The sequence below is a fragment of the Schistocerca gregaria genome, chromosome 10, assembly GCF_023897955.1.
Source record: "Schistocerca gregaria isolate iqSchGreg1 chromosome 10, iqSchGreg1.2, whole genome shotgun sequence".
NCBI classification, from domain to species: domain Eukaryota; kingdom Metazoa; phylum Arthropoda; class Insecta; order Orthoptera; family Acrididae; genus Schistocerca; species Schistocerca gregaria.
The window spans coordinates 200,340,740-200,363,457 of record NC_064929.1 but is presented as its reverse complement, the minus strand read 5'-3'; the positions used below and the strand labels follow the sequence as shown (position 1 = coordinate 200,363,457).

At 42.0% G+C, this 22,718-nt stretch overlaps 2 protein-coding genes across 3 annotated transcripts in view; one reads left to right on the top strand and one right to left on the bottom strand.

Annotated features, from left to right (window-relative positions):
• LOC126293718 (F-box/LRR-repeat protein 2-like) overlaps window positions 1-4,687 on the top strand; it is a 111,920-nt gene extending 107,233 nt beyond the window's left edge. For both annotated transcript variants that reach the window (XM_049987029.1, XM_049987030.1), the window contains one exon: window positions 4,556-4,687. In XM_049987029.1, coding sequence (XP_049842986.1) covers window positions 4,556-4,565 — 10 coding nt within the window. In that variant the 3' untranslated portion in view covers window positions 4,566-4,687. The remainder of the gene's footprint in view (window positions 1-4,555) is intronic.
• Window positions 4,688-9,377: 4,690 nt separating this feature from the next.
• On the bottom strand, window positions 9,378-22,398 carry LOC126293243 (homeobox protein ceh-19-like). Its single transcript, XM_049986361.1, has 4 exons — window positions 22,371-22,398; window positions 22,184-22,287; window positions 15,636-15,782; window positions 9,378-9,539 (listed from the first exon to the last, which is right to left on the bottom strand). The coding sequence occupies exons 1-4, from the start codon at window positions 22,396-22,398 to the stop codon at window positions 9,378-9,380; spliced, it is 441 nt and encodes a 146-aa protein (XP_049842318.1).
• Between the last annotated feature and the right edge of the window lie 320 nt (window positions 22,399-22,718).

The following is a 22,718-nucleotide window of genomic DNA, read 5'->3' as shown; positions in this document are numbered from 1 at the left end:
TACTCTCATCTTTAACTTCATTCGCTTTCAGTTCCATCTTTTGTGTTCCTTACTTGGTTCATCTTTTACACTCATTACATATTCACATATCTGTTTGTCTTATGTTCATTAGTGTATGGAGTTTTCAAAGGAGCATGTGGTACAGGCTTGATAAATAGCGAATTAATGTCCCTTTGTCAGGAGCATACATGATTGAATTATGGTTTCCAGTAAAATGATTATTTACACACACCTCACCCACATACTGCTGTTGTAACCCAACATGCTCTGCAGTGTGCCGATATTGCCTTGGCGTGCTCAATCACCAGATCTGTCTCCAATAGAGCATTTATTGATCGTCATCAGGCAACAACTCTAGCGTTACCTACAAACAGCATTAACAATCCCTGGATTGACTGACAAAGTGCAGCAGGATGGAACTCCATCCCACAAACTGACATCCAGCACCTGTACAACACAATGCCTACACAATGCTTGCATTCAACATTCTGGTGGTTACCGGTTTTTAATGTTCCAGTATTTCACATTTGAGTGTCTATCTTGTGCTTACATTAACATGTCTTCTTGCAATATTAATCGCTTAAATATGTCACATAGACAAATGTGTTCTCAAAATTTCATTACTCCAAATTTTTTTTAGTTTTGCAATTTTTTTCCGTCAGTGTAGTAGCATTTAAATCTCTAAATACACCATTGCGTCAAATATCTGTATAATCCCCTAAATGCCATCCTGATAACATCTTAATTGAAAAACAAAAATAATTTACTTACCTCACTCATACTTTTACTCAAGAAATACAATATGCCACAACAGACTTTCAAAGTATGTGTCTATACGCACATTCATTCGACCAACGGGGTTTACGTCTTGCGATCGGAGAGTTTTATACTAGTCCCGTCGAGAGTCTTCATGCTGAAGCCGGTGAATTGCCACTCACCTACCGGCGCGATATACTGCTTTGTCGTTATGCCTGTCGGCTACTGTCAATGCCCGACCACCCATCGTATTGTTCCTTTTTTGACGACTCTCTCGACCGTCAATACAGGTTGTATGTCTCTGCCGTGCTACCCCCTGGAGTCGCCTCCTTCAACACCTTGATTTTTCACTCCCTGCAACCTTTAGAGTGGGCTAGAGCCACATGCCACCTTGGCTCCAGGCTCAGGTTCGAGTTCACCTTGATCTCAGCTCGCTCCCGAAGGAGGTTACCCCCGGTTCAGTATACCACTCCCGTTTTGTCGAACTTCGTTCAAAGTTCATTAATATGACCTTCATTTATACAGATGGCTCTAAGACCAATGACGGGGTCGGGTGTTCTTTTATTGTCGGGGCACAAAGTTTCAAATACCGGCTACATGGCCATTGTTCGGTCTTCACAGCTGAGCTCTTTGCCCTCTACCAGGCTGTTCTTTACGTCTGCCCCCACCGACATTCTGCTTATGTCATCTGCTCCGATTCTCTGAGCGCCATCCAGAGCCTCAGTGGTATCCGGTTCACCCTTTCGTGCACCGGATCCAACGCTCTCTTCAGCAGCTGGTGGACGACGGGTTTCCAGTTAGCTTGGCCATGTCGGTATCCCTGGGAACGAAGCTGCAGATGCCGCGGCCAAGGCTGCGGTTCTCCAGCCTCGGACGGCTTCTTGTTGTGTCCCTTCATCTGATTTTAGCAGGGTCATTTGTCAGGGCATTTTATTGCTGTGGCATGCTGATTGGGCTGCACTTACGGACAACAAGCTTCGGGCCTTGAAACCTCTTCCCGCGGCTTGGCGTCCTCCTCACGTCCTTCTCGGCGGGAGGAAGTCATTTTGGCCCAGCTACGAATTGGACACTGTCGGCACCGTTCTGTCCATGTGGGCAATTGTTGACGGTCCGCCACATTTTAATGTCCTGTCCGGATTTTAGTACACTGCATCTTGATCTTGGCCTGCCATATACTCTTTATGCCATTTTAGTGAATGACCCAGGAGCTGCTGCTCGCGTTCTTCGTTTTATCAACTTGACACACCTGTCTAAGGACGTTTGATTATGCTGTTATTTTTTAATCTTGTGCCTGTTAATACGTCTTTTATAGTGTTGTCCCTTTTAGTTGCTGTTTTAACCTTGTGTCTCGCGGTGCGTTCCTAACTTAGTCAGGGCGCTAATGACCATTGTAGTTGTGTGCCACAAAAAAAAAAAAAAAAAAAAGAAGATCACAGTTGCTGACTATAATTACGTTGTGATTGTTTAGTCTGTTTTTGATTATTTTTTCTTCGAGGACAACTGGTTTGGCCACAGAATAAGTTTGTTTTGTGATATTATCTTTGAATTACTTGTTTGCAACTGGAATTAATTACTGTTTCTTATGAACGTCTAAATCTGATTTTAGAGCCGTAAATTGGACTCAACTCTATTTTCTAATCTCCCCATACTAGCTTCTAATGAATTTTTGGTGGATTTTATTGTAGCTTTGTAGGAATCATAACTGGAATTATTAAATTTTTGAATTTTTCATTTTGGCCAACACTTCAGTCATCAAATCTACATCTGCTTCACTTTTAAATATTTTTGTTTATGTAATTATACAGTTCAAAATAGAAAAAAAAAAAGAAAACCCAAGCATGACTCACACCCCGCCCTCACAGCGTTACTTCTGCCAGTACCTCGTCTCCTACCTCCCAAACTTTACAGAAGCTCTCCTGCGAACCTTGCAGAACTAGCACTTCTGAAAGAAAGGGTATTGCGGAGACATGGCTTAACCACAGCCTGGGGATGTTTCCAGAATGAGATTTTCACTCTGCAGCGGAGTGTGCTCTGATATGAAAAGCACATTAATTTATTTGCCATTTAATCAGACATTTGAAGGTGTTTTCTGTATGACTGTTCAATATTTCAATGAAATACATTTGGTGGTGTCCTGGAGCAGTATTAACATAAGCTGCTGATTTATGTCTGGAGTACAAAGGAGTTTATTGGATATTATTAAAATCAATTCAGTTATGTAATTTTGAAGTATATGGGAGACAGTGTGATATGTTGATTCAATATGTTGGTGGTTGAAAAGTATTTGTAGCATATACACGTAAGAGGCTATCAGAGTATATGACTGTACACTATAAGCTACAGTATTTTGCACAGCATCATGACTATTGTACAATTGTTTATCTACTACACAGACAAATTGCATGTGTTGGATAAGTGAAATAATATTGCTTTCAGACATTGCACTGCATATATGATTATATTATCATTATTACATGATGTCACACCTCAGTCATAATGTGTTTCTTACCATTGTAGGTTGCTCGCTATATCACAGTCTGAGTTGTATTATATCATATTGCACATTTTGTATAACAAATGAGTAAATCGGTTCATAGAGACACAGTAAAATGAGAGAAAAAAAGTTGAAGCATGACCACCCTATGATGAAAACCGTTTGGAAATGTGTCAGATAATCCCCAAGTTATTTTATGGCACATCTGCATCAGTCTACTGTGATATAATATTTTCACTGTTGAAACTGAAAGGTGATAGTCACAGTAATTTTGTAAAATGCATGGATGGTGAAGAAACATACGGAACCATACGACATTCAATCCCAAGTCCATCTTTCTAATACTCTTGAAACTAATAAGCCATGTAGGTCTTCATTCACTACACTGCTAACTTCACTTAGCATTCCAACAACACGTACGTCCACATAACGTAAATGTGACAAAATGCAGAGGAACTTTTCTCAGAACTCGTCGTGTGCACAAATCTGTGGAATCTCACTAGAACAGTTTCATATACGATCACTGGAAACCAGCTTCAGTTCACATTGCTTTCATGACAGCATTAGATTCAGCTACTGCCGCTACTATTTTCATCCCTCGCACTCGGTGACAGCAGCGCCAGTGGTGGCGGACTGGCAGAGTTTCTCGAAGTTGCAGCGGGCAGCGTGTACAATGCACCGTAGTATGGGGCCACAGCCACCAGAGGGGAGTACTGAGCCGGTGCCGACATGTGGGGCGTTGCTGTGAAAAGGTGTGTCGGCGTCGGGACGTGCGGAGGCGGCGGTGCTGACGATGGAGGCGGCGGGAACAGGCCCTGTGAATGGTCGGGGGCGTGAGAATGGCACACAGTAGTTCATTCTGTGTTGTACAGATAAATCAAAGGCATTGTGGTCAACTGCGGAATCTGACCTTAGTGTCACAGCTGCAAGTCTACAATCTGCAAAATTAGGTGCCAAATCCATTACAAATCTTTCAGAAATATCAAAATATTTAAAAGCCTTTTTTTTTTTTTTTTTTTTAAAGTGGTTACATAGGTAATGTCCTTGAGAAAGGACATCATTTGTAAATAAAACCTAGGCAGCTTGTTTTACTAATTATTATTTTGGTTTTGTTAATTTTTATTTTTGTTTTGTTGTACTACATGCTCATCATCAGCAGTCCTAAAGAAGATATATAATAATATAAGACACAGAATTTTATGTTATAGATTATATGACATGGGATTTGGGATGTTTTCATCATTTTGCAAATTTTGTGTTAGACTGCCTAGTGCTTACAAATATTTCATTTTAATTTCTTCACAGACTTTTTTGAAGATCTTTGTGGGAATCTGCCATTAATTTTGTTCTGGCGTAAAGTCAAATGCTGGCACCACGGTAGAGCAGAGAAGGCTGTGAAGAAAACGTCAGCAAATACTACACAGACTGACTCCCCTCTAGGACGACAACGAGACAGTAGTGGCATCTACATGAAGAGAACAAAGTGCTGCGCTGCCTGGCCATGGCCCAATTGAAGACTAGCCATTCTAAGAGCTCTGTAGCAGCGACTTAGGAACTGCATAATTGTATATACTGCGGAGATTTTTAATTTTTTTTGTTGCCATTGCTTGCACCACCTCCTTGAAAATTCTCAAGGTTAAATATTGCCATTTATCTTAATGTAATAAACATTCATTAATTCAATTTGCTTGAAATGTTGTCTAGTGATCCGAGAGAGCAAGTCTTCTAGGCACTCTACATTCGACGAGTAGGCAGGACACAAATTTTATTTGGGTATCAGCATGTCCTTGTACTCGTAACCATGAGGTTAAGCATGCTGTATAATATCAGTGATGTATTCTGTTGTCAAAGAGATTGGTTCATGTGTATGTTTTCTGTGGTTTATGTGATGTGTGTGCGATCACTTTGTTTCGTTTATAGTTATAAATGTATTAAATATGGTTAATATAGAAATAAAATGTACAAAATATAATTAGTATAAAACCTGTCGTATTTCGTTTAAGGCTTGCTTTATCTTTCGACAGCTGTGCGGGGTAGTCGTGTGGTCTAGGGTGCCTTGCCATGGTTCGCACGACTCCCTCCGTCGGAGGTTCGAGTCTTCTTCTTCTTCTTCTTCTTCTTCTCTTTCTTTGTGTGTGTGTGTGTGTGTGTGTGTGTGTGTGTGTGTGTGTGTGTGTGTGTTGTCCTTAGCGTAAGTTAGATTAAGTAGTGTGTAAGCTTAGGGACTGATGACCTCAACAGTTTGGTCCCATAGGAACTTACCACAAATTTCCAAATATCTTTGGATAGATTGAAAACAATCCAGAAAAATAAAAATATATAAAAACAAGCAACCTTGTCCTTGTCAATAAATACAAATAATGTCGTTCATCAATTACATTAAGGGTGCAGGATGTTTTGAATATAAAACATACATAATGTCCTTTCCTTTGGTTTAAATCAGCATTATACGGAGGTTTTAACTGCAGATAAAGGTGTAGAAAATATGGCATTATATATATTTTTAAAATATGTCTGGAGTGCATAGTATAATCACAAGAGTAAATAAAACAGGTTCCTTGGTAATATCACGCCCCTATGTTCCCCAGATTCTCTAAAGTATACAGTGGTGAAGCAGTTATTGAAAGAAGCCTCAAAGAGAGATGTATGAAACTGCTGACCAGTAAGTGTTCCTCCAGTTTTTTCAAAAGTTTTTGGAAAAATAGTTGCAGCTCCGATCTAACACTACAAAGAAAAATCTAATCTCACGTCATTAAAGCACTTTACCTTTGAGAAAGGCAGAAGTACAAAATGTGACATCAACAAAATTACTTGAGAAATGGTATTCATCTTATGACAGTCCAAAAAGTCACAAGAATTTTTTGTAAACAACTTATGAAGGCCTTGACTGTGTAGTCCACTGCTTTAAGTTGGGAGTACCCATCGGTCTTCTGATTGGTTTCATGTGGCCTTCCATGACTACCTTGTCAACCTTTTCATCTCCAGGCAGCACACTTACACCTAACATCCTCCGTTACCATTCCATATTGTTCTATAAATTAGAAATTTATGGAATCAATGGTTGTGTCTTGCATTCACATTTAACAGAATTAAAACATAACATAAAGCGCAGCAAATAGTTTGTCTGATAGAAAGTTATTTCACCCATGTCCTTACAAGGTTCCATTACAGACCCATTTTTATTTTATAAAATGAATGACCCCTACACATAACAACACAATTCTAAAGAAAGCAGGTGCTGAAAAGTGTGAATATGACTAAACTATCAGTTTAATAAGTCATTGTTGCAAAATACCGACATGAATTCTTTACAGATGAATGGAAAAACTGGAAGAAGCCGACCTCGGGGAAGATCAGTTTCGATTCCGTAGAAATGTAGGAACACATGAGGCAATACTGACCGTTTGACTTAGAAGATGGATTAAGGAAAGGCAAACCTGCGTTTATAGCATTTGTAGACTTAGAGAAAACTTTTTACAATGTTGACTGGAATATTCTCAAATTCTGAAGGTGGCAGGGGTAAAATACAGGGACCGAAAGGCTATTTACAATTTTTACAGAAACCAGAAGGCAATCGTAAGAGTCGAGTAGCTCGAAAGGGAAGCAGTGGTGGAGAAGGGAGTGAGATAGAGTTGTAGCCTATCCCCGATGTTATTCAGTCCGTACATTGAACAAGCAGTAAAGGAAAGCAAAGAAAAATTTGGAATAGAAATTAAAATCTAGGGAGAAGAAATAAAAACCTTGAGGTTTGTCGACGACATTTTGATTCCGTCAGAGACAGCAAAGGACTTGGAAGAACAATTGAATGTGATGGACAGTGTCTCGAAAGGATGATATAAGATGAACATCATATAAAGCAGAATGAGATAATGGAATGTAGTCAAATTAAGTTGGGTGTTGCTGAGGGAATTAGCTTAGGAAATGAGTTTTGCTATTTGGGGAGCAAAATAACTGATGATGGTCAAAGTAAAAAGGATATAAAATGTAGAATGGCAATGGCAAGGAAAGCGTTTCTGAAGAAGAGAAATTTGTTAGGACGAGAAAAGAAGCATTTGAAATATGATGCTACAGAAGAACGTTGAGGATCATATTTGTAGATCACGTAAGTAATGAGGAGGTACTGGACGGAGTTGGGGAGAAGAGGAACTTGTGGCACAACTTGACTAGAAGAAGTAGGAAACGTTCTGAGGCATCAAGGGATCACCAGTTTAGTACTGGAGGGAAGCATGAGGGTAAAAATGATATATGGAGACCAAGAGATGAATACACTAAGTTGATTCTGAAGGATGTAAGTTGTAGTAGTCATTCTGAGATGAAGAGGCTCACATGGGATAGAGTAGCATGGAGAGTTGTATCAAACCAGTCTTTGGACTGAAGACCACTACAGCAAGAATACAACATACTCAGTTTTAACTGCATATAACGCATCTGTACTCACTGTAAGTGAAACCAGAGAACAGATTTCCTGAAGGGTCATTGATACCCTAGACAGCTTAGAACACTGATTTGATCTGAATGAATCAAAATTAATCACGACAAAGAACTAAATGACACAGTTTAAACTAAACAACAACAATCTAATAGTTTACAAATAAACTGTAAAAATTATGAACTTATGAAAGGAAATACAGATAGTTCTAGAAAAAGATTATCATTGTTTTCATGTCTAAAGTATTTCGAACAGACATTGAACATTCATGCATTTTGAATGATAATATTGCCCTATACTCTATAAAAAGTGTCTATCACAGCTACCTTGAATCTGTTGTAGCTGAGGGAGTGTAAGTAGTGTAAATGGAGTATTACATATGGCTTGACGACCAGGAGCTGAATAAAATATTCCAAGTCACTTGTTGAATGCGTATTTCACGGGTTCAGCTGCAATGGGTATAGATGAATTACCCAATTGTGACATGTGAAAATTTGTGTCGGGTCAGGACTCGAACCCAAACTTTCTACTTATTGTGAGAGCTAGGCTAAACCATTTTGGCTATCCATGCAAGCTCCCTGGCCCTATCCAAACGTCCATATGCCACTGTCCATTTCCTTATATTTTGGTCTTATGCACATCTCCCTTTGACCTTTAAAAGCCAGATCGCACCATTATTTTTTTAATTTTTTTTTTTCCTTCCTCAAGTTCAAGACAACCGTTTTCAACAGTCTTAGCTGCCATCTTGACCATGTTCGTTTCACGCTCATCTCATGTACAAGATGACAGGTAAGACTGTTGAAACCGGTTGTCTTGTGCAACCTTGGCCCCTGAATGGCTTTTAACAATTACAACAGACCGCCGTTGTACTCCACTGAGGGCGGCGTTTGTTACGGCTGTACTGCTCGCCAAAATGCTGGTGCCGGCTCTTAGAGACGGTGTTCCGGCCGACATGAAATACTTGTCACCCTATTTTTCGAAAACTATTTGGCAAACAAATTTTATTTCACGTCTTACAGTCTATCTTCATTCGATACAGAACTTTTCGTTGTGCGTCATACTTCCTGCGCTGCATCAAATTAAATAAAACATTGCACGACATTTTAAAGAGTTTGCAGAGACATACACGCGCTGCATAAACTTTGCGTTTGGTTGATTTTAGCTCATACGTTACAGGGAATGAAACGTAGATAAGCTATCGAAATTTTATTTAAAATTGAGAGCAGAACGATATTTCATTTCATTCTAGACTTACTGGCTTTAATATCCGAATGATGGTTCGCACGTCGCGCCAATTCATGTCCTTGTGCATCACGGATCACGTGGACATTACAAGAGTCATAATCTCATAAATGATTCATGATACCGAAATGAGTTTTTTAGGTGCAACGAGTCACATATGTTGATTCACTCGAAGCTATATTTTTCACGGCGACGTGGAAGTAACCCGTCCGCAGCAGTGAGAGGTCGGCAGCTAAGTACGAATTCAGCTTTAGGAAATCCCAAGCAGTTCGATTATACGTGTCAACACCTGGGGAACGGCTTAGCAGGACGTGTATACACGTCCTTAGCAGCGAAAGTGTTAAGTCATCACTTGATTTCCGCTTTCGGAGAACGACACATGCCACAAGGAATCGAGATCATTGTTATCGTCGTATGCCCCATCTCAGCTTACGATAGTTACACATGTTTTGACGATCAGCAGCTGGTCCCAATTCCTTGTGGGAGTGTCATTCTCTCTGAGTGCGAATGAAGTAATGTTGTCAGCTTGAAGGAAGACGTGCATGAGAAACGATACAAAGAAGGTGACAGTGAGATATGGGTATGGTAGTCATTCATCATAAAGTACGAGTCCTGGTCCTGCACAATACATATATCTCTACCAACTGCATGTGATGTCATGAAATTTGCATTCGGCGAATAACTTGGAAGAAAATAGAATATAATTACAAAAAACTATTATTATGAATGTATGTGATGTTAAGCCAAGAGATTCACGATAAGTGCGATTGTAGGGTCTAAATACACTGACGGAAATAAATCGAAACCCCAAAAAGTAATTGAATTAGAGTAATGAAATTCTGGCAATATATTTGTCTAGGTTTCATATTTAAGTGATTAACATTGCAAGATCAAAGGCTATGAAATTGTAAGATAAGCCATTGCAAACGTGAACTGCTGCTACATTAATAACTGCAAAAGTGTGAGAATGCAAACATGAATGCATTGTGTCACACAGGTGATGTATGTCAGTTTTTGGGATGGGATTCGATACCTGTTGCACATGGTCGCTCAGAACAAGGACGGTTAATGCTATATGTGGATGACACTGGAGTTGTCCTCCGATGATGTCCCATATGTGCTCGACTGGAGACAGATATGGTAATGTAGCAGGCCAAAGCAACATGTCGACACTATGTAGAGCATGTTGGGTGACAACAGCGGTATGTGGGCGAGCGTTGTCCTGTTGGAAAACATCCCCTGGAATGCTGTTCGTGAATGGCACAACAACAGGTCGAATCACCAGATTCACGTACAAATTTGCAGTCAGTGTGAGTGGGATAACCAGTGCTCTTGCTGTGGTACGAATTTGCACCCCTGACCATACCTCCAGGTGTAGTTCCAGTGTGTGTAGCACCCAGACAGGTGGTTGCAGGCCCTCCACTCGCCTCCTTGTGACCACCACAAGGGCATCACTGATGCCGAGGCGGAACCAGCTTTCATTGGAAAACACAATAGACCTCCAGTTTGCCCTCCAATCAGCTCTCCCTTGACACTACTCGCAAATGGCAGTGGTTAGGGGCCAGAGGGATGCACGCTACAGGGCATCTGGCTCACTGTTATCCTTGGTGTAACCGATTTGTAAAAGTTTGTTGTGTCAGTGTGACGCTAGCTGCTGCTCAAATTGCTACTGCAAATGCAGCATGGTGCGCCAGAGCTATACGTCGAGCACAACATTCTTCATTATACGTAGCACCATATGGCTGTCTGGAGCCAAGTCTTCTTGGGACGACACAGTCTTTCTGCTGTATCGCAGAAGGAACATCCAGTTTCTCGTAGCCCTATTACACGACCACATTCAAACTTTGTGAAGTGTTGATAGTGGCGTCTGTATCATCTTACAGGCATCCTTAACTAACATCAACTCACCAGGTAAAATCTCAAAAATAACTAACGCCCACGAACGTTGCAGCGTCTATTTAAAACAAACCTATAAGGGCGTTCAAAAAGAAACGAGCTGGAGGCATAATTACACAAACCAGTACCTGTATGTTAGAAGTATTGGTTCAAATGGCTCTGAGCACTATGGGACTTAACATCTGAGGTCATCAGTCCCCTAGAACTTAGAACTACTTAAATCTAACTAACCTAAGGACATCACACACATCCATGCCCGAGGCAGGATTCGAACCTGCGACTTTTTTGCTGTATCACAGAAGGAACATCCAGTTTCTCGTAGCCCTATTACACGACCACACTCAAACTTTGTGAAGTGTTGATAGTGGCGTCTGTATCATCTTACAGGCATCCTTGACTAAAATCAACTCACCAGGTAAAATCTCAAAAGTAACTAACGCCCACGAACGTTGCAGCGTCTATTTTAAACAAACCTATAAGGGCGTTCCTAAAGAAACGAGCTGGAGGCATAATTACACAAACCAGTACCCGTATGTTAGAAGTATTGGTTCAAATGGCTCTGAGCACTACGGGACTTAACATCTGAGGTCATCAGTCCCCTAGAACTTAGAACTACTTAAACCTAACTAACCTAAGGACATCACACACATCCATGTCCGAGGCAGGATTCGAACCTGCGACTGTAGCGGTCGCGTGGTTCCAAACTGAAGCGCCTAGAACCGCTCGGCCACGCCGGCCGGCTAGAAGTGTTGACCTGGCTGTTGAGACACTTGGCCGACTGTGACACAACGCGGTGAATGGCTGTCTCATAAAATTCCCAGGGCTGCGATGTTAACCAGTTCGCACGTACAACTGGACGTCGAGGTGAATCGTTTGCCCCTCAGAGCCTTTTTAAGGGTACTGAAAATGGCCCCTCTTCTAATTCACTTCCTGTAGCAAGGGAAAACAGTGAATACCCATCGTTACTCGCAAACATTGACCACCCTTCACCAAGCGGTCAAATCAAAACGACTAGGCAATCTCACCCGTGGGGTCATTCTGCTCCACGACAATGCAAAGCCTCATACGACCAACACACTCGCGGCACTCCTGTACAAATTCGAATGGAAAGTTTTCGGCCACCCTCCATACAGTCCGCACCTCTCTCCCTGGGGCTACGGCCATTTTTGGTCCCCTTAAAAAGGCTCTTAGGGGCAAACGATTCACCTCGGATGACGACATCAAGCTGTACAAGCGGAAATGGTTAACATCGCAGCTCCGGGGATTTTATGAGACAGCCATTCACCGCCTTGTGTCACAGTGGGACAAGTGTCTCAACACCCAGGATCAACACTTATAACACACAAGTACTGTAATTACGCCTCCGGCTCGTTTCTGTTTGAACGCATCATCAAAGTGGCTAGCGCCCCTTTTATGCGACTGGCGCAAAATTTGAATAGACATCGTCTTTCAGATGTAGAGACACGCCTATAGCCCTTTCATCATAAGAATAAACCTGACGTAAACAAACATAAACGGGATGATTGGTCAGAAGCCATAGCGCACGTACACTGGTGCTGTTACGCTCTTGGCAGTAGGCTCTACTTTGTATGAGATACATTATTACTACGTCACCTCAAATGAAACTTTAAGACATTCAAATGTATTAATAACCATCAACGTATTTCTTAATCACGCTTTAGCTAGGTAGCGTTTATGTCAAAAACCGTGTCCAGTTACAGCGTCTGCACTGTTGTGCTCTTATTGTCGCGCTGTTAATAATAAGAAAATGTCTGAGGCTGCTTACTGTTCCACATTGAAACACGCGTGTGGAACACGGTTAAAAAGTGGCGAGAAATAGATTGTTCTTAATGTTTTTCATAAATTCTCAGATATAATCGGCTTTGAGGTTTTCTACATGTATTACGTACAGTTGAGACGTCAACTTAAATTGTATATATAGTGGTATCGGTAGTGTAGTAGGCTGAGTATAAACCGAAGGCCATGGTTCGCTCGTTCAAGTTTTACCAGAGTCATTTTTTTCTCGTTCAGTTTGAAACACCTACATCTGACAATAGTAATTACGAATACTGCAGTTATGAATAATGCACGTCTTCTTGTTTCTAATTACATATTGCAAGCGAAATTCCTGTTTTCATTTCAAATATAAATTCTCAATCATCGATATTTTGTGAAACACACTTAAATTAAGAAAACGTAACAGTATAATTTTTTAGGGCAAAAATGAAAAACTAAATGCTCTTTATTTGGACTATGTCCATTGTTTTGTACCACAGATGTACGAAGTGTCTTAGAATCACAAAAAACAATCATTTTCACAGCATCGAGCACGTCATACAAATGCTGCATTTTTTCGTTTGCCACTGTACCATTACAAGATGAGCCCAACAGAACTGATCTGGAGCGAAGTTGTCGGAACTCCAAGTGCTCACACCATTGCAGGTTAGTTGGACCGCTCGCTGACCAGTGCTGTCAAAGTTTAATGTGCCGGTAAAGCTGTTGTCCCACATTATCTCTCAATCTATGTGCGTGTAACACAAGCGTAAAAACGTATCCTTATGATCGTACTTGACTGTACTGGTCACAGCTTGGATTGCGCTCCACGTGAAACGAAATCCAGTGAGATTCAAGCAAACGCGGAAGAATACATGACGTAATGTTTACATCAGGTTTATTCTTCTGATGGACAGACTATACCAACATTCGTTTATGTCGCACAATTCCTTACTGGTGTTGCGAAATTTCTTCTGTCAGTGTGTTTTTGCCAAAACTTTCATTTTGATTTACGAATATATCGATACATAGCGTATATAAAACATAGACTGGCAATGGCAAGAAAAGCGTTTCTGAAGAAGAGAAATTTGTTAACATCGAGTATAGATTTAAGTGTCAGGAAGTCTTTTCTGAAAGTATTTGTAAGGAGTGTAGCCATGCATAGATGTGAAACATGGACGATAAATAGTTTAGACAAGAAGATAACAGAAGCTTTCGAAATGTGGTGTTACAGAAGAATGCTGAAGATTAGTCAGGTAGATAAAGTAAGTAATGAGGAGGTTCTGAATAGAATTGGGGAGAAAAGGAATTTGTGTCACAACTTGTCTAGAAGAAGGGATCGGTTGGTAGGACAAGTTCTGAGGCATCAAGGGATCACCAAGTTAGTATTGGAGGGCAGCGTGGAGGGTAAAAATCGTAGAGGGAGACCAAGAGATGAATACACTAAGCAGATTCAGAAGCGATTTAGGTTGCTGTAGGTATTTGGTGTGAAACAGCTTGCACAGAAACCAGAACGCAATTATAAGAGTCGAGTGTCTCGGAAACAGTGTTAGAGAAGGGAGTGAGACAGGGTTGTAGCATATCTCCTATGTTATTCAATCTGAACATTGAACAAGCAGTAAACGAAACCAATGAAAAAGTTGAATAGGAATTAAAATCCAGGGAGAAGAAATATAAACCTTGAGGTTTGCCGACGATATTTTGATTCCGTCAGCGATAGCAAAGAACTTGGAACAATTGAACGTAATGGATAGTGTCTTGAAAGCAGGATATAAGAAGAACATCAACAAAACCAAAACGAGGATAATGGAATGTTTTCGAAGTAAATCAGGTGATGCTGAGGGAATTAGATTAGGAAATGAGACACTTAAAGTAGTAGATGAGTTTTGCTATTTGGGCAGAAAAATAACTGAGGATGGTCGAAGTAGAGTGGATATCAAATGTAGACTGGCGATGTCAAGGGAAGTGTTTCTGAAGAAGAGAAATTTGTTAACACTGAGTAAAGATTTAAGTGTCAGGAAGTCTTTTCTGAAAGTGTATGGAGAGTAGGCATGAATGGAAGAGAAAGATGGATGAGAATAGAAGCATTTGAAATGTGATGCTACAGAAAAACGTTGAAGATCAGATGTGTAGATCACGTAACTAATGAGGAAGTAGTGAATAGAACTGGGAGAAAAGGAATTTGTGTCAAAACTTGTCTAGAAGAAGGGATCGGTTGGTAGGACATTTTCTGAGGCATCAAGGGATCACCAATTTAGTATTGGAGGGCAGCGTGGAGGGTAAAAATCGTAGAGAGGGACCAAGAGATGAATAAACTAAGCAGATTCAGAAGCGATGTAGGTTGCAGCACGTACTTGGAGATGAAACAGCTTGCACAGAAACCAGAACCCCATTATAAGGGTCGAGTATAGATTTAAGTGTCAGGAAGTCTTTTCTGAAAGTGTGTGGAGAGTTGGCATGTGTGGAAGAGAATTATGGATGAGAACAGGAGGATTTGAAATGTGATGCTACAGAAAAACGTTGAAAATCAGATGTGTTGATCACGTAACTGATGAGGAGTTACTGAATTGGGAAGAAGAAGAATTTGTGGCACAACTTGACTAGAAGGGATCGGTCGGTAGGACACGTTCTGAGGCATCAAGATATTACCAGTTTAGTAATAGAGGGAAGCATGAGGGAGGGTAAAAATGGTGAAGACATGAATACACTAAGCAGATTCTGAAGAATGTAGTGTAAAGTAGTTACTTGGAGATGAAGAGGCTCGCATGAGATAGAGTAGCATGGAAAGCTGCATGAAACCAGTATCTGGACTGAAGATCTCAACAACAACATATCGATACATAACAAATGAGAATATGTATGGGAAACTATTTTAATCATGTGAATGATACCAGAAGCAAAAAAAAAAAAAAAAAAGAAAGAAAGAGATAAACTTCATGCTACCCTCGCATTTGCACATGTGATTTCTCAGTGCATGAGACTAGTTTGTGAATGTAGAGGAGAGAGAGAGACAGACAGAAAGAGTGGGCTGTGTGTTGACGGTACCTGCCTGTGAGCCATCTTGAGGCGTGAGGTGAGCTGCTTCTTCCACTTGGTGCGCCGGTTCTGGAACCACGTCTTGATCTGCACCTCCGTCAGCGCCAGAGCCTTGCTCAGCTCCATCCGCTTGCTGACGCTCAGGTACTTGTCCAGCTGCCGACAGACACCATCTGTACGTCACAAGCTGACACCCACTTCCGTCATGAAGTTCATATTGTGCAATACAAGGCTGAAACCTAGACACACAGTTGAAGTGGCTCATCAGAAATGGAAGGGCTCAATGTGCTATTCTGGTCGATGGAAACAGCTGTGTAACACGCAGTCTGCGTAACATTATTATTCATAAATTAGCCCAAAAAGCTGTCCGAGGTATGCCAAAACAGTGATCATGGTGTCTAAAACATTATTGGACTTCTTGTCGCGTTAATTCGGGGTAAAATCTAGAGCCTTCGACGATTACCTCTTCGTCAGGAGCGGCTGACTCAAAATTAGTGTTGTGGTGGCCTTATATAGACCGTAGACTGCTTCTGATTGGTCGATAATTGCGTAAAGCGTCGCAGATGATGACGTCTGCACTGGTCTTCGACAATAAATGTAATAGACTGGTCCCAGTGATCTCCATGTTAGTATGGAGATCACTGACTGGCCCTGACATCTTTTTCGTGGCTCCAACATCTCTGGGTTAAAGTCACGTGAATGTTGGCAAAACATGGTTGTTTCATGTTGCGCTTATGGCTGTACTCAGCGTTTTGTCGGGGGAAATGGCATTACCTTTCACGTGTAAGTGTTTCTATGATAGTGCAGATGCGTTTATTGAAATCTGCTGACGTGACTTTTGTATGTTTTTTACACTTGAAATAGAGTATCACGTAAATTAAAGTGTTGAAAGTGATGCCTGTAAAGTCAGACTCATATTACATTTTGGAAAGTGTCTGATAATTCGGTTACAGAAGTAAGTATAAGTTTCTCGTTCCTACTCATAGGTTCCCTAAGGATGAAAACCGAAGGCAGCTTTGGATACAGGCCCTGAAACGGAAAAACCTTAAGACAAGTACTCCCCCTCATAGAGGCCTTCATTGTACTGTTTCTACCTATTCGCTCTCTCCTCTGCATTTGACAAATGGTTCAAATGGCTCTGAGCACTATGGGACTTAACATCTGAGGTCATCAGTCCCCTAGAACTTAGAACTACTTAAACCTAACTAACCTAGGGACATCACACACATCGTTGCCCGAGGTAGGATTCGAATCTGCGACCGTAGCGGTCGCGCGGTTCGAGACCGAAGCGCCTGGAACCGCTCGGCCACACCGGCCGGTTGCATTTAACAGTGGAATTCCCGTTGCACTCTTAATTTCCCGCCATTGCTTTTAATTTCACCGAAAGTAGTTTGATTTTGCTGTATACTGAGTAAGTTCTTCCCACAATGAGTTCTTTTTCGATATCTTCACATTTTTCATGCAGCCATTTCCACTTAGCTCCTCTGCGCTTTTTATGTCCTTCATTCCTTACTGAGTTACGTTTCTGTATTTCTGAATTCCCCTGAACATTTTTGTACTTCCTTCTTTCATCGATCATGTGAGGTACTTCTTCTATTACCCTTGACAACACAGCAGGTTGTAGCACACGTCCTCTGTGTGCCACAAAGTGTCAGACAGGAAACGTGTCCAGGCGCTACAGTACGGGACGTCCACAGTATACAACACCACAAGAAAACCGACATGTCACCATCAGTGACCGCAGACGGCCACAGAGTACTGCAGGTAGCCTTGCTCGGGACCTTATCGCTGCCACTGGAACAGCTGTCTCCAGACACACAGTCTACAGACGACTGAACAGACATGGTTTATTCGTCCGGAGACCTGCAAGGTGCATTCCACCGACCCCTGGTCACAGGAGAGCCCGTAAAGCCTGGTGTGAAGAACACAGTACATGGTCACTGGAACAGCGGTCCCAAATTATGTTCACAGACGAGTCCACGTATAGTCTGAACAGTGATTCCTGCCGGGTTTTCATCTGGGGTGAACCAGGAACCAGATACCAACCCCTTAATGTCCTTGAAAGGCACCTGTATGGAGGTCGTGGTTTGATGGTGTGGGGTGGGATTATGATTGGTGCACGTACACCGCTGCATGTCTTTGACAGAGGAACTGTAACAAGTCAGGTGTATCGGGAAGTCATTTTGCACCAGTATGTCCACCTTTCAGGGGTGCAGTGGGTCCCACATTCCTCCTGATGCATGATAACGCATGGCCCTACCGAGCTGACATCGTGGAGGAGTACCTTGAAACAGAAGATACCAGGCGAATGGAGTGGCCTGCCTGTTCTCCAGACCTAAACGTCTGGGATGCTCTCGGTCGACGTATCGCTGCACGTCTTCAAACCCGTAGGACGCTTCAGGAGCTCCGACAGGCACTGGGCAAGAATGGGAGGCTATACCCCTGCAGCTGCTCGACCATCTGATCCAGAGTATGCCAACTCATATTGCGGCTTGTGTACGTGTGCATGGTTTATTTATTTAGCGTATGTGGTGTTCAAGTACAAATGGTTTCATGTTTAAATACATACAGACAGATAAAGATAAAATCAACATACATTATAACACATAAATAATGTCTCGTCTTATGGCCATTCAGTTAAGGATAAAGTAGGCATACACATGTTGTTACAATAAGGTCTCAATATGGAATCTATAGAGTCTCTTTAAAGTTCTCTGTTTAGGTTTTCGATCCACTCGACGCCTGCATAAAGTTCTCTAACGAATCCTTTAAACGCACGTTTAGGGCATTCCTGAATGATGTGCTGGATCGTTTGCTCTGGATGTCCACAATCGCACGGTGGTGAATCTCGTATGCCCCATCTACAGAGAATTTCGCCACTTCTGCCATGACCAGTTCTGAGCCTATTGAGCTTAATCCAAGTTCTTCTTGGCAGGTCTGTACCAGGTAGGTTTCCACCAGGTGATATTTCATTGCAGTTCTGGTCTGAGACCATTAATTTTTCCATGAATCCATAGCATTGTAAGACGTAACCATAAGGTTTTGAGCTGTTCTCCATGGTGGTCTTCTAGATCTTAGTCGGGAAAGATTTGGGGCAATGTCCTGCTGGATTGGAAGGTTGGTATTGGAGGAGATTTTTACGCCATTCGTTAACTAAGGCGGTTTGCCGCCTAAGATGTGGTGGAGCTATACTGCAGAGAACAGGACGCCAAGGCAGTGGGATGGATTTAATGGTCCCAGTTATGTTTCTCATGGTATTGTTTAGCTGACTATCCACTTCAGACCTGTGTCTGCTGTTAAGCCAAACAGGGCTGCAATATTCCGCAACAGAGTATACCAGCGCTACAGAAGAAATCTTCGGAGTATGTACATCAGCTAACCAGCTAGTATTGGCGAGCTTTTGAATAATATTATTTATTGTACGTATCTTAGCAGCAGTATCTATTAGGTGTGGTTTGAATGTAAGCGATCTATCCAATTTAATACCAAGATATTTTGGGTTTGGGTTATGCTTTAACTTTCTACCAGCAAAGGTAACGTCAAGGGATCGGGCTGCCTGTTGGTTGTTTAAATGAAACACTGTAACTTCTGACTTTATTGGGTTAGGAATTAATCTCCAAGATCTGAAATATTTACCCATTACTCTGAGGTCTTGGTTAAGGGAGTTTTCACACTGTTCAAATCTTTCATGTTGCACAGCGAGGGCCATGTCATCTGTGTAACAGAACTTCCGCGCATTTGTTGTTGGTATGTCGCTTATGTACACATTGAAAAGTAATGGTGCTAATACAGAACCTTGTGGTAAGCCGTTGTTTGAAACAATGGTTCGACTCTTCTTTCCTTCTAGATGAACTTTAAGGGTTCTATTGCTGAGCATATCACTTAGTAATTTGTACAAGGTCTGGCAAGGGATAATCTCAAGTATCTTGCTAAGAACACCATGCCTCCACACAGTATCGTATGCAACGATTAAATCGACAAATGCAACAGCTGTTTTAAGTTTCCGTTCAAAACCGTTCTCGATATGTGTTGTTGAAGCCAGTACTTGGCCGCAACAGTTACGTTGTGGTCGAAAACCAGCCTGCTCGATGGGGATTCTTTCATTCAAAGTCGTCCGAATACGATTATACAAGAGTGTCCAAGCGTTTGAAGCAGGTGCTCAGGAGAGAGATTGGCCTAAAATGTTCAGGCTTGTCTGGTGTTTTCCCAGGTTTTAATATTGGCAATACTTTAGATCTTTTGAATATCTTAGGCACTCAGCCTTCTTGAAGGATGTTATTATAGAAGTTCACGAGCCAGTTGATAACATTTTTTCCATTATACTTAATAAATTCTGGGTATAACTCATCTGCTCCAGCTGCCTTCCTAGTTTTGATGTTCGAGATAGCCGTTTTCAGTTCTTCCACCACTAAAGGTGCTGCAGGATGTGATCTTTCAGTAGCTCGTCCGCCCCACGTTTTAATTAGTTTCTTTTCTAGGCGCGCAGTCCGGAACCGTGCGACTGCTACAGTTGCAGGTTCGAATCCTGCCTCGGGCATGGATGTGTGTGATGTCCTTAGGTTAGTTAGGTTTAAGTAGTTCTAAGTTCTAGGGGACTAACGACCACAGAAGTTGAGTCCCATAGTGCTCAGAGCCATTTGAACCATTTTAATTAGTTTCTTAATGTTTCTGGCGTTTTCTTTGTCAAGAGACATATTGGCTATACGGCCTGCAATTGCATTAGGAGTGGTTTTTGCTCTTTCACAGGGTTTGAATGCACCATATCCTAGTTTCTTGAGTAGGGCCCAGGCTTTACGGCTGGACTTTCTAAAGTCTATACCTTCCACGGTTTTTTTTTCCACTTTTCTCTTCAAGCACTGTCAAGTGACTCGATAAGTTCCTCTGCCACTTCCCTGTCTCCCGATTCTTTGAACTCGTTATATAAGCGTTTAGTTGTTTCATTCCAGGCACGTGTATATTCTTTGCTGAAACCGCGTGGTATAGTTTCCTTAGCTGATGCAATAAGAGCTTTACTAAGTCGTTCATAGTTGTTAATGATTGGCTTTATCCACCGTACAGTGGCATCGGCACGTTTTGCGTATGACTCCCAATCAGCCTTTTCAAAGTACATCTTGGTTTTGGAGCTGATTTTATAAGAGGGGCTTGTATTCCAATGTGGACAATGACAGGTCTATGCTGGCTGTGTGGGAAGTTAGTTGATACTTTCCTGCTTGATGGGTTACCTTTACCCATGTGGTCTCTACTAACAAAGCACAGATCTGGGTTGCAACCGCGTTGCCATCTAGCTGACCAGAAGGTGTGTCTCTCTTTAGCATCATATATTAGTTGCAGGTCTTCAATATCTGCCCACTCAAGTAGGGCTTGACCATTATCATCGTTTTCACTATAGCCCCATAAACTGTGGTGGCTATTGAAATCGCCCATTAAGAGGGTAGGGTATTTTGTTTCAGGGAGTGCTTCTTTTGGCCATTGGATGTTAGGAGGCTTATATACATTGACTATTGTGAGGTTACTTACTAGTGTTTCTATTAAAAATATGTTATCCGAATAACTTATTTTTATTGGATGGTTCAAAATGGCTCTGAGCACTATGGGACTCAACTGCTGTGGCCATCAGTCCCCTAGAACTTAGAACTACTTAAACCTAACTAACCTAAGGACATCACACACATCCATGCCCGAGGCAGGATTCGAAACTGCGACTGTAGCAGTCGCACGGTTCCGGACTGCACGCCTAGAGCCACGAGACCACCGCGGCCGGCTATTTTTATTGGAGCCCAGTTATCAATATCACTACGCACGTATGTAGCAGATCCATAGTTTTCATGGTGAATAGCTCCAGCAATGGTGTAGCCACTTATGAGACCTCTTTTCATGAGATCTGCCTCGTGGTTTACATGTGTTTCTTGGACCAGTATGACATGTATATTGTTACCCCGTGCTAGTCTTGAGAGGATATCACATTTAGTCTTACTTATGCCTTCTACGTTAATTTGCAGTACTCGGACTGATGGGCCGAGGTCTCTTGCCATTGGGTTTTGAGAAGACCCATTCATTTTATTGTTTGCTTCCATTTGCACTTTTAAGCCGCGAGATGAGTTCACACTCATAGTGCAGCGCCACGTCAGTAGTAGACTTTTAGCCACCTTTCGGCATTTCCCGGGGTGTACCACTTGGAGGCAGTCTACTCTTACATGGTGATCATATCCCATTCTGATGTCGGGGTACACGCGCAGGAAACAGTGGCGTTTTGTAGCACATGTGTTTCGGGACGATTTTCTCAACTTATCGCCAATAGCGTGGACTTACAGATGTGTGTCGTGTGTGTTCCCTATCTGCCTGTGCTATTAGCGCCAGTTTTGTGTAGTGACACGTTGTGTGGCACCACATTCTGCAGTTATCCTTAATTCATGAGCATCAGTGTATTTTTTATCAGACTGCGTATTTGTAAATAAAGTGAGAATGCTCCCCGTGTTACATGAGGAAATTAAGCACAAAAATGAGTGTTTGTTAGCCGTTGTACAGTGGGCTGCGTGATCGCACCACCAGTGATTTACCTTGAACTCGGCTTCGAGTCGCTCCAGCTGCTTGGCACTGTACGCTTGGCGGGGCTTGCGGTCCAGCCCCGGCTTCCGAGAACGCCTTCCAGAGGGCTTCGGGGCTGCAAGGTAAGAAGAAAATTAGCTACGGCTCGTGTGAATGGGTCAGTAGGGCACAGCTTATAAGGTTAGCTTCAGCACTCACAAGACAAGCAGGTATATTTATTTACCATTGTATGGTACAAGAATTTCCGCAAGGCTTTTGACACTGTACCACACAGGCGGCTTGTAGTGGAATTGCGTGCTCATGGAATATCGTCTCAGATACGTCACTGGATTCGTGATTTCCTGTCAGAGAGATCACAGTTAGTAGTAATTGATGGAAAGTCGTCGAGTAAAACGGAAGTGATTTCTGGCATTCCTCAAGGTACTGTTACAGGTCTAAGTAGGCTGTTTAGGTTTTTATGTTGGTAACGTCACATAGCGCTCTATATGAAAATCACTGACTGTGCTGTGTGCAGTCTGAGGCTGGTCGGCATTGTTGCAATATTTG

Coding starts and splice junctions, on each gene's coding strand:
- LOC126293243 (XM_049986361.1), bottom strand. CDS start 22,398: ATGGTAAATAAATATACCTGCTTGTCTT. Junction 15,783..22,183: donor GACTCGAAGCCGAGTTCAAG/GTAAATCACTGG, acceptor GTCTGTCGGCAG/CTGGACAAGTACCTGAGCGT. Junction 9,540..15,635: donor TCAAGATGGCTCACAGGCAG/GTACCGTCAACA, acceptor TGTATTGTGCAG/GACCAGGACTCGTACTTTAT.